Source organism: Equus caballus, chromosome 6 (assembly GCF_041296265.1).
Source record: "Equus caballus isolate H_3958 breed thoroughbred chromosome 6, TB-T2T, whole genome shotgun sequence".
Classification (NCBI taxonomy): Eukaryota; Metazoa; Chordata; class Mammalia; order Perissodactyla; family Equidae; genus Equus; species Equus caballus.
The window spans coordinates 65894333-65906884 of record NC_091689.1 but is presented as its reverse complement, the minus strand read 5'-3'; the positions used below and the strand labels follow the sequence as shown (position 1 = coordinate 65906884).

At 38.4% G+C, this 12552-nt stretch overlaps 1 protein-coding gene across 36 annotated transcripts in view; it reads right to left on the bottom strand.

Moving 5' to 3' along the window:
- Positions 1-12552, bottom strand: part of PPFIBP1 (PPFIA binding protein 1) — a 169110-nt gene that overhangs the window by 59075 nt on the left and 97483 nt on the right. For all 36 annotated transcript variants that reach the window (XM_005611000.4, XM_070271121.1, XM_001502834.6 and 33 more), the window contains one exon: positions 1774-1872. In XM_005611000.4, coding sequence (XP_005611057.2) covers positions 1774-1837 — 64 coding nt within the window. In that variant the 5' untranslated portion in view covers positions 1838-1872. The remainder of the gene's footprint in view (positions 1-1773; positions 1873-12552) is intronic.

Genomic DNA, 12552 nt, shown 5'->3' with positions numbered 1-12552 from the left:
AATTGAAAGCATATAGCATGCTCCGAGCAAAAATGCACTGTTCTAGGTTAAACTTAACTAGTTCCTTACCAGGTGTGGTTGTTAAACTCTGCCTTCAAGCTTACCTCCTCTAGGTAAGTTCTAGCTTGCCAGTGACCCTTTGAAAATGATACTCCAAGAACTGAATACAGTACCCAAAGTGTGGTCTAACCTACAAAGAAGGTCACAGTGAAGCCAGGTCTCCAGTACGCATAAGAAAGGAGGCCAAACTACGACACATCACATACAAAATGTGACATAAGACCTTAGGTAGCCACCACTCCTGGGAGACCACAAGTGTGTGAAAGGGTTCACTTACTAGTCAGTGCCCTCAGCCATGATGAGAAAACAAGGGGACAGTCTACTGCTTTTGCTCAGCTACCATAAGAGAACTGCTGAGGATTCTTAACAAAGGAGTAACGTGATCAGATAAGTGTTTGAGAAAGGGGATTCTGGTGGTCTAGAGAAGGATGGACCAGAGCAAGAAAGTAAGAGTGTCAGAGACATCAAGCAAGAAGGTTACTTGCACAAAGCACAACTATGGTAGCACAGACAAGCCAGACTTTAAAGAGGATAAAAGGGAATGGCAGAATTTGGGAGAAGGCAGAACTGATAGAACTTGATTAACTAAGTGAGGAACACGAGCGACAAAAATGTCTAGAATGATTTAAATTTCTGTTTATGGGGACCGGCCCCGTGGCTCAGTGGTTAAGTTCATATACTCAGCTTTGGTGGCCCAGGGTTCATGGATCCTGGGGGCGGACCTACACCCTGCTCATAGAGCCATGCCATGGCGGCATCCCACACAGAAAAACTAGAATTACTTACAATTAGGATATACAACTATATACTGAGGCTTTGGGGAGAGAAAAAAAAATTCTGTTTAGGAAAGTATGTGGATGAAGGGTTACAGAATAAGTCAAGATGCAGGCTACTAGAGGGGATTCTGAGGAAAGATAATGAACTCAGTGTTTTATTTTTTCTACTATTTTTTTATTTTTTTAAAGATTGGCACGTGAGCTAACAACTGTTGCCAATCTATTTTTTTTTCTTTCTGCTTTTCCTCCCCAAACCGTCCCCCAAGTACATAGTTGTATATTTTAGTTGTGGGTCCTTCTAGTTGTGGCACGTGGGACGCTGCCTCAATGTGGCCTGATGAGCGCTGCCATGTCCGCGCCCAGTATCTGAACCAGCAAAACCCTGGGCTGCCACAGCGGAGCGCGCGAACTTAACCCCTGAGCCATGGGGCCGGCCCCCAAACTCAGTGTTTTAAATGATGACACTGATGTGCCTGTAGGACATGTCGGGAGAGATATCTGCTGGGCAGTTAGAGAAGGGGACCTTAAGCTTAGCAAAGAATTGGGAAAGTAAATAGATGTGAGAGTCACTGGTGGAAAAGTGAATGTTGAATTCAAGGGGATAGATCAGAATTCGTGGATACTGGGTACAGCAGTCTCTCTCAAAGTATAGTCCGCAGACTACTTGCACCAGAACCACCAGACATGCAGATTCTTCATCCTTGTTCAGAAACCTAGGGTGGAAATGGAATTTTTGACATTTTAAAATAAAATTTGAGGATAATTCTGGTAGAAAATGGAAAAGAAGGACAAAGATGAAACCGCGGGGAACCTAAAGGCATTGGAGCACACCAATAAATGAAAATAAGAAAGTCAAAGGTAATAAAAGAGGGGTAATGAAAAAGCCAAGAGAGGAGAGTAAATGTCACGATTCCATCTCTTAGAGGATGCTAATTACCTGCTATAATACCATCCATCTGCTCCAGCGCTGCAGCCAACATGTCACTTGCGTCACTCATCATTTTGTTATTTGTCAAGGGCAAATTCCAACCCAGATCTGAAAAAATAATGATGTCATTGTTACATCGTTTAAATGACGCATGCATCCTGGTAGGTCTGACAATTCAACTTCAAATTATAACTCCACCTAGCAGTCAGATATGGAGAGAGAAATTTCTCAAGCAGTAGGGTTGTAACTGAATCATTTAACAAGCTGTGACCAATCGCTGTTGACTGTACTGCAAGACCACACGCTCTACCTGTGTCAGTTAATAAAATAACTAAGTTTCACTTCTTGCACTCTCAAAATCCAGGAGAATGGTTTCCAGGCTGTACTCTGTAGAGCTCCAGGTCTCTGTGAAGGGCATCAGCGATGGCTGTGGAACCTTCCTGAGGACCACAAGGGATGCCAGTTAGACAAGACTTCTTTCTCCTTGCACCAACCCACCCTATCTCTGCTCTCTTAATTTTTTTCTTTTTTTCTGCAATAAGGGTTTACCATGAGATTTATTTAAGAAGAGAGTTCACTAATATAAATATATATATATTAACCATATACACATCTACTGGTATTTTGTAATGTAACAATAGCCACCATGTACTGAGTGCTTACCGTAGTTGCTATACATTTCCATAAATTCTCCACAATCCTTAATCATGACAACAACTCTATATAATGGATAAATTCACCTCCATTTTATAAATGAAATAAAAAATGTCTGTTGATTTTTGCATGGAAACACAGTAAATAACTATAGCAAAAACCAGTTTTTGGGGTTGGCCCGATGGCGCAGCAGTTAAGTTCGCATGTTCTGCTTCGGAGACCCGGGGTTCGCCAGTTTGGATCCCGGGTGTGGGACATGGCACCACTTGGCATGCCATGCTGTGGTAGGCGTCCCACATATAAAGTGGAAGAAGATGGACATGGATGTTAGCTCAGGGCCAGTCTTCCTCAGCAAAAAAGAGGAGGATTGGCAGCAGATGTTGGCTCAAGGCTTATCTTCCTCAAAAAAAAAAAAAAAAAAACAACAACCAGTTTTTAACCTAGGTCTGTTCAATTTCCACTATAATATTGAATTTCTGTTTTTGTGATCCTATCTGAAAGATAGGTTTATGCTGAAATTGTGTCACAATCTCCTCATTCTTTTACCTGTCAAAAAATAGATTGAAACTATCCTGCAAAAAATTTGGTCACAAAAAGGAAAAAGTCAAATTATGTGATTTTCAAAATTAACTAATACATTTCAGGTAACAGACTAAGCACCCATGTAAATTCCCCCAACGGGCATAAATAAGGCTCTTGCTACTTTGCAGACACTCTGGTGTAGCAATTACCTGGGAAATAAAGGGTATGCTGTTTGACAGAAACCTTTGCCCTCTGTTTCCAAGTAGCCGGATCTCACGTACCACTTTAGTTTTACAAACATATTTACAGTTCTCATAAACAGCTTCTTGGATCAGTTCTCTACTGTGCATCCATTCTAATAAAGTGCCATATAATCATTGTCAAATATTACTTTGATTTTATAGTTTCTACAGATTTCATCTAAGAATTTCCCAGAATGTTACTTACTTCAGAAGGTATAAAATATCACTACCATTTTATGTGGAAATACTACAGCACAAAATACGCAAGGTACACTTTACAGTTATCCCGAAATCAGGGGTTAAAGCCAGGTTACGAACCTAAGTAGCTCTCAAAAATCTACTTGCACATTTAGCTAGTGCACAGTCCAGAGAGGTGGGGCACAAATTTAATAATCACATTTCAGGCTGGAAAACTCAAAATGTGAAAATTCAGACATAAAGGATTAAGCTAAAGAGTGTCCAGTCCTTGAGTTTCGTGTAACTAAGTGGATAGCATTCCCTTTCATTTTAAAAGTTGCACTTCAAGGAGCTCTAGATACTATGATACACACATATATATATAAGCATATATATAAGGAGACACCTGCCAGCTCAGCTATAAATGTGGAGAACGCTAATAAAATAAAGCTCAGTGTGGAAAAACTCACCACCTCACTAAATTAGAAAAACAAATATTCGTCTTTGTTAGCAACTAGACTTTGTATAGAGCATGAACACTTTCTCAAGTGCGACAGGTAGTTATCTATTTCTTCTCTGTTTCATTCAATGAGCCTTTCAAATGCTCTCCCATGGTGAAGAGCTAGTTTTTAAAAAGATTTCCAATTTGTTAGAGACCAAGCCTTTGTTGAATAAAAATATGATGACATTATTAAACTGTTATGAATGTTTATAAATGCTTAATTCTCGATCTCTATATTTTTCATCTAGCAGCCTACATGTAACAGTAAAGAGCAGACAGTAAACACAATTAATAAATAATACATATAATATGGTGAAAGTGGTGGGTGCTAAGGGGGAAAATTGGAGCAGGGTAAGGGGGTCAGGAGTTTGGAGGGGTTTGCAAATTAAATAGGGTGGTCAGTTAAGTAGCTTTAAAAGTAGTTTAAAAGTAGTTAAATGTAGGCGGTAGTTCAGTGGTATTCCAAGTGTAAAACTGCTACAAATTGATTAAAAAAAAGGGAAAAGCAAGGACATGAACAGACATATAGCAAAAAAAAGTCTTGATGAATTTACTAAGACTTACTTTTCTTCTATTTTTGTGTGAGGAAGATTGGCCCTGAGCTAATATCTGTTGCCAGTCTTCCTCTTTTTGCTTGAGGAAGATTGTCAGTGAGCCAACATCTGTGCTGATCTTCCTCTATTTTATGTGGGATGCCACCACAGTGCGGCTGGCTGAGCGGTGCTAGGTGAAGGGGAAGGACTTTCAACCAATAAATAGGAAGAGATGCTTAATGTCATCAATAAGGAACTAAGACAACAACGTCATACCATTTCACACTGAGTCAGTTAGCAAAATAATTTGACACTGCCAAGTATTGTAGAGGATGTGGATTCACAGAATTTCTTACAAAATGGTGGTGGGAATGTAAAATGGGCTAAAATCAAACATTCACATTCATTTTCAATCTAGCAACATTTACTGCAAGGCATATAACCATGGGCAGTATGCAAATGTTCGTAGTAGTGTGTCAAAGGACAAAAATATGGAAATGACCCAAATGTCCATCAACATGAGAGGAGATGAACAGACTGTTATATATATATAACTGAAGTTACATACCGTTGTCAAAGCAATATATGTGTAGTATGGACAAATCCATGCAATACAACAGCAAATAAAAAAGTAAGTCTCTGGAGGCTGGCCCGGTGGCATAGTGGTTAAGTTCATGTGCTCCGCTTCGGCGGCTTGGGGTTCGAGGGTTTGGATCCCAGGTGCAGACCTAGCACCGCTCAGCCAGCCGCACTATGGTGGCATCCCACATAAAATAGAGGAAGATCAGCACAGATGCTGGCTCACTGACAATCTTCCTCAAGCAAAAAGAGGAAGACTGGCAACAGATATTAGCTCAGGGCCAATCTTCCTCACACAAAAATAGAAGAAAAGTAAGTCTTAGTAAATTCATCAAGACTTTTTTTTTATAAAGTTAAAAAAATTAAGTACAAATACATTTTAGAAATACATATATGCTCAATATAACTAAACAAAAAGAAAAAAGAGAATGATAACATGAAGTTCAGAATGATGGCTACCTCAAGCCAGAGACATCACAGGGGAAGAGACCAAGAGAAAGAGTTTTATAGTTAAATGAAGGTTACTATCAAGTTTTTGAGTTAAGCATTGGATTCAAAAGTGCTTATTATTAAAAACGACAAAATGAGAATTCTGCTTCTGACAATGTTAGAATAGATTTTATTGGACAAACTGCCCAACGAATAGCAATACAAAACACTAGATGAAATATAAAAACAATTTTGTTGGAGAGCGTCCAAAAGCAGGTAGAAACTGGAGGAAATTCAGCTCTTGAGTAAGGGAACCATGAATGAGATTCATGTTTATATATCTTTTCCCCTGTGGGCACTCCCCGGTACATGTGATGCAGAGTGGCTAGGACTCCTGAAGAAAATCTCAATCTTATTAGCTCAAAGGATAGAAGAGCCAAAGTTCTTAGATTATATATGAAGATGTTTAATATGAATTCATGGTACAGTGTGATAAGTCAAAAATATATAATGTAATCCTTTAATATGATAAAATAAAGAGATAAGTAAAAAGCCAACTGAGTTGATGAAATGCAATACTAATAAAATCCTCAATTAATCTAAAAGAAGGCAACAATGCTGGAACAACGGAGAAATGGGAGAAACAGAAATCAAATGATAAGATGGTAGGTTTAAGCTCAATTATATAAATAATTACACCAAATGTAAATGGAACAAAAACTATTAAAAGCCAAATATTGTCTGGTTACAAAAAAAAAGACAGACCTAACTATATGCTGTTAATAGAGGTGCACTTTAAATATAAAGACATATAAAGTAAAAGAAAGAAAAATGAGATACTGTGCACATAGCAAACCTAGGAAAGCAGGAGTGGCTAGAGTAACACAAGAAAAATGGCTTCCAATCAAGAAGCATTATTAGAAAGAAAGACAAATATTTTATAATGAGAAGAGTTAATTTATCAGGAAGTTATAACAATCACAAATGTTTCTGCAACTAACAGAGCTTCAAAATACATGAGGCAAAAACTGACACAACTCAGGGAGAGTTACGCAGATAAGTCCATTCATGGACTTCATGTAATTGTTGACCCCGTTAGATTTAAGTCTACTGTCCTCCCTTTTTTCCCCCCCGTTTGTCCCATCTGCCATTTGGTCCTCCTTTTCAACCTTTTTTGAACACCACCATCAACCATCTTGACCTAACTCAGTTTATAGAACAAAATACTTAAATGCACAACATACATTCTTTTCAAGTCCACACGTTCTATTCACCAGGATAGGCCACACAAGGCCACGAAGTGAGTCTCAGCAAATTCCAAATGGGCTTTAAAGGACCACAGAGAAGAATCAGAACAGCAACTTGAAGTGGTAAAGTACTAAGAAGAGAATTTCCACGTTTATTAAAATTCTCACTTGCCCACAGCTTGAGTTATTTTAGAGGCAGCGTAACTCAGTGAGCATCTGTGTTGATGAAGCTATCTCAATTTTCATGGCTGGGTCAAAGTACTTTTTAAAACGGAAAGGCTAAATAAAAAGACTTCAGAAAAATCCCATGCTCTAAAAAGCATTTTCCTATATCCTCAAAACCGTTTCTGAGAGGAGGATTCCCCAGGTGTCCTCACATACTTAATACAATGGAATATTACTCCAATATAATGGAATTATTCCTCCACAATAAAAAAGATTGAACTACTGATACATGCAACATTATGTTGAGCAAAAGAAGCCAGACATAAATGACTATGTACTGTATGATTCCTTTTATATAAAATTCAAGAACAGGCAGTCTATGGTGAGAGAAAATAGAATAATAGTTACTTGTAGGAAGTGGCGAATAATTAAGGAGACACTGGGGAACTTCCTGTTCAATATCTTGATTGAGGTGTTGGTGACACAAGCTTATACATTTGTCAAAACCCATCAAACTATCCATTTAAGATGTGTGCATTTCAGTGTCTGTAAATTTTATCTTGAATTTAAAAAATTAGGAATGAAGATGATCGTTAGAAATTAGAAATGAAATTGTATTTTTTAAATGAACTAAATAAATAAATGGATTAATATACTGAGAAATGCATGGACTTATAATGACACTATATCACAAATCAAGGATAATGAATAATCCAATTATAGACCTGAGGTCCAAAAGAAAAGTCTCAGAACATTCAGGTCCCTTTGTTCTAATTCTTTGCTTACCAAGAAACCTGGTGATTATAATTTGGTTCTTTGGGTGGACAAAACCATTTAGAAAATTAAAACTTCAACATCCAATAATTCTCACACAATAGCAAATTCATTTCTGGATCCTAAATAGTTAATATACTTTGAATGACTTGCTGAAGAAAAGATATCAGGAAATACAACTAAGACAACAAAGGAGTGGGATTTTGGGTTCAAGGTCCTACTTCAATAAATAAGAAATTCCTTATTTGTTGGGCGATGTTAACAGAGAAGATCAGCTCTGTCTGCAGGAGTCCTTATTACAGTGGTTTCTTATTCCAATGGCTTAATAAAAATAAGTTTAGAAAAGTAATCTCCTAGGGATAACATTCACATATTATAGTAATGGACCAAAAAGGACCCAATAGAAGCATGTTTGGGGTATATTTCAAGCTTGGTCAGGACCCATTTTAGAGTGGATTTGAATGGGGTAAAATATCAAGGAAAGTTCCAGCAATGGGTGTGGTGGCTAAAGGGTTGGCAGAAAACCACAACTTTTGGCAGGGTTGCTGACTAACTGATGTTTTAGGTCAGGCTGGCTGCCCACACTCCCTGTGATGAAAGAAAGGCTGTAAAAAAAAATTAGAAAATCTGTTCTAAACTTGAGTGAGAACGACATTTGTCCTAGCTTTCTCAGCTTTACTTAGGTAAAATGCTTAGGTTTGAAAGAGAACTAATTTCACGCCCAGAGACAGATACACTTCAATGAGATTAAGATACATAAAGGAAGAAATCTCTTCATTGAAAGAGAGAAGGTTTACATACATTCCACTAGACTGGTGGAGCAATATTATGTGGTCATTACGAAAACAATACATTTTCATATAAATTATCTGGATTTCTCACCAATTGTTTTCCCCAAGATGCTCACTAGGGATGTTAATAAATTATACAATGATTTCCAATGTATGCAGCAATGCAATCTTTGCAAAGATAAACTATCTAAAAATGCAAAGACCAAAAGGAGAAGCAAGGACTATCAGTGGTTCTCAAGGTGTGGTTCTTGGACCAGCAGCAGCAGAAGCAGCAGCATCACCCAGGAGCTAGTTAGAATGTAAATCCTTGGGCCTCACTCAAGACCTACTGAATCAGAAACTCTAGGGGCAGGGCCCAGCAATCTGGGTTTTTACAAGCTGTCCAGGGGATTCTGATGTGTGCTCAATGTCTATATTATAGTACCAGAGGCCGTCTATCCTCTCGGGACAACAAGCCCCACCCAGATGAGGCTAGAAATGGCTACCAAGGTAAACAAGGGCAGAGCTTCTCTCTCCAGCCCCTGCTTCTTACTTTTCATCCAAAAATAACAGCTCTGAAGAAGCAATTCAGGCTTTAACCGGAAAAATCTCTCCCTTTATATTTCAACTACTAAGTCCTTATGTCTGCAACACTTTAAGAATTCTTATGCAATCCTCTTTGTCTTCTGGTTCTCTGCTATGTGTCTGTCACCACTTATTTTCTCCTCCCCACTGTATTAGTCCAAATCCTTTTCACCTCCAATCTGCTCTAAAAACCCCAGAAAATTAATTCAGAATTACTTGAAAAGGGCAACATGGTAAGATGTGGGGGTCAAGAGGCAGGGAAAGTGTTGAAAACAGAAAAGGCAGGTGATGTTGACAGCAGCGGTGATATCTAACATTATAACACACATTTAAAAAATTTGTCAAACTGTAAAATAAGTATATTAATGATATAATTGGAAATGTGAACACTGTGTATTGGATGATACTAAGGAATTGTTTTAATTTTTAAGTGATAATAGTTATCTTTTTTTAAAGAGTTCTTATTTCATAGAGGTGATTAGCAAAATATTCATGGATGAAATGACATGACATCTGGCATTTGCTTTAAAATAATAAAAGAGAAGGGAATGCGAGTAAAGATGTAGATGAAACAAGATTAGCTATGATTTAATCAGCATTGAGAGTGGGCAATAAGGACATAGGACATCACCAAATATTTACAAACCAAATAAGAAAGTACTTGTTATTTTAACCACCTGTATAAACACAAACACACACTCAGAAAACGGAACAGCCTCTCACAGAGAGAGAATTGTAAGGCAGAGCATAAATGAGGGAGTATTGATGACTGTGTGTGAGTAAAAGGTACTCCTTCTGGGGCTGGCCCCATGGCCTAGTAGTTAAGTTCAGCGCACTCCGCTTTGGTGGCCTGGGTTCGCTTCCTGGGTGTGGACTGACTGTTCATCAGTGGCCATGCTGTGGAGGCAAACCACATACAAAACAGAGGAAGACTGGCACAGACTTTAGCTCCAGGTGACTCTTCCTCAGCAAAAAAAAAGTTACTTCAAGAGAAGTAACTAAAACAAAGAGCCACAAAAGATGACGGGGCAAAGCTGGTAAGCATTCAAATAAATGAAGCAGCAAGGGAAAATAGACCAAGAAAAAAGGAAATGAGCTTTTCAGCTCTATGTTATTAATATTTAGGAATAATAACCAGTAGGGAGTTGATAAAAAAGTTCATACAATAAGCCAAGATCTTTTACTTCTTGAATAAAAGGATGTTGCTATTTGAAAAACTGATGTGTATTAAATATCAGTAAATCTGGAGATCTTGTGATAAATAGAATGTCCCATTTCTCCCTATCTATTATTATGTAAGTGCACAAAGAGGCAATGAATTTGTCCAAAGTCACTCAAGAATTAAGATTTGAATACAAAACCCATGTTGTTCCAAAGTATGCCTCTCACTGATTCAGTAGGTATTTATCAAACAGCTAGTATGACCTGACTAGAATCACCAACCTTGACCTTTCTCATGAGCTTCTAATCCAAATTATATACTACCTCCAGGATGCCCATCCCTGCCTGCCTCTCATGCTGCACAACATACCTTTCTCTAAACATAGCCCTGTTCTCTTACCTCTGTGCTATCACACGAGCTGCTCCCTTCCTTCTATGCCCTGGGACATGCTTTCAAGACTCAGCTCAGGCATCCTTTCCTTCAAGGCCTTGTTGACATCTCTCAGAGCATCCCGAGCATGACTCCACGAAGGCCCTAATTTTACAGCATTTGTCTCCTTGACTAAGCTGTGAGCTCCTTCAAAACAGAAACTGTGCTTCTGATGTCTGCATCCCCAGTATCTCATGCGGTGGACAGCAAATACTTACTTGGACCATGGTGCTATGCTCCAGTGGCTGCTCAAACATGCACACTTTTATATTATAACAATTCTAGCCCCTATATTCCCTGCTTGGGCTAATAGTGTTGACCTTCCTCTTGGCTGCATAAGCCAGAAACTTATCTTCTCATCTTAACTTTTAAGATAAATTTGCTATCACCCTTGCTATCTATAATCTTACAAAATGAATTGTCACACTGCTCAAGAGGTAGGTGAACCAAATTCATCATGCTACTTTGGAATGATATTATTCCCAAGAGTATACAAACTTAGTTCCCAACATGATGGAGGAGCACCAGGGGACCTGAGCAGGTTTTAACTTCTAATTTTTCCACCCACTCTAACCCTCACACCCACCCGTATCTTCTTTTCAGCTTAAAAATCTGGAGACTCATCTGTCTCCTGGTTTCCTACCCAGGTCCACCAACCCAGCCTTAGCTGGCAAAGAGGTAAGCAGTTCTGGGGTGTGTGAGACCCAGACTTGTATCCAATGGAGGGCTGGAGTGGGGAACAGCTACTCAAAGCTCTGAGAGTGAGGGAAGGGACAACAATTTGCTTATATATAAGCACCCTCTACAGGAGTGTTTTATAATCTGTGGGTCAGGACCCCTAAGATTAAAAGGTAGTGAAACAAATTTAGTAGGTTGCAATCAACATTTGACTAAGATTTAAAAAATCAGAGTGTCTCACAAGAAGTAAAGTATGGTTTTGTGAAATTTTTGATTTGGTTATATATATACACACACGCACATATATACACACACAAAAACACATCTGCATGAAATAAATATTGAAGGCCTGCCATGTGTCAGGTACTCGAGATAGAACAGTGAAAAAGACATGCAAAAAAAGAAAAATATCTCTGCCTTAAGGTAGCTGACATTCCAGTGGTTTCAGTATGTGTGTGTGTATGTGGGCACGTATGCATATATACTGCACCATAACATAAGAAAGTGTACCTTACACTGGGTCAAAACCATTTGAGAAAGACTGCTCTAAAGTGATGTTAAAGTGATGGTCTGTGAACTGGTGTTAGTCCATCAACTGCTATTGGTCTCCTATGAGATAAGTCCAGAAATTGAGAATAAGTATTTGAAAAATTTTATAGCAACCTGACCTTGCTATGATATCCAATTACGTGATAATTTTGCTGGCCAATCCAATCTTTTTTTAAACTCAATTTTACAGAAAGAAACAATCCACAATGGATTGGAAATAAGAAAAAAGACTGGTCCTTCACCAGAGATGGCTGGAGAAGCACTGTGCTATAGGACACACTGGGCAGGTATCTTGGGAGTAAATGTGTACACAGTACTTTGACTGGAAACTGCAGCCACAGACCACGGATGGAGAGAAGCCACACAGGGAGCAAGAGAAGCCCAACAACTGGAGAGTAGGGTTCAGGTTGGTCCTCTCTCTATACATATCAAATGATGACAATAATTAAACAGCAAGTGGAAAACTGTTAGCACTGACAATGATGATATATGGCTAAATTCACAAGAAGTGGAAAAAAAAACATTTTTGGTTGTACAAAATTAACATCAATGGCAGTCATATACTTGAAGTATTTGTATGTCTAATTACAATTCATCACAGCAGCAAAACACATACAATTTCTAATCTACTTTGTTTTAATTACAGCAATAAAGGCTTTATATTTTGCACTAAATTTTCACAGTTTGTCATTCATACAACCTGGCTCAAAACATACTATGCTTAAAAATGGAAGAACCTTGCCAGCACACCAAATTGATTGGGAAGAGTGGTAAAAATTGTGGGCTAGGGA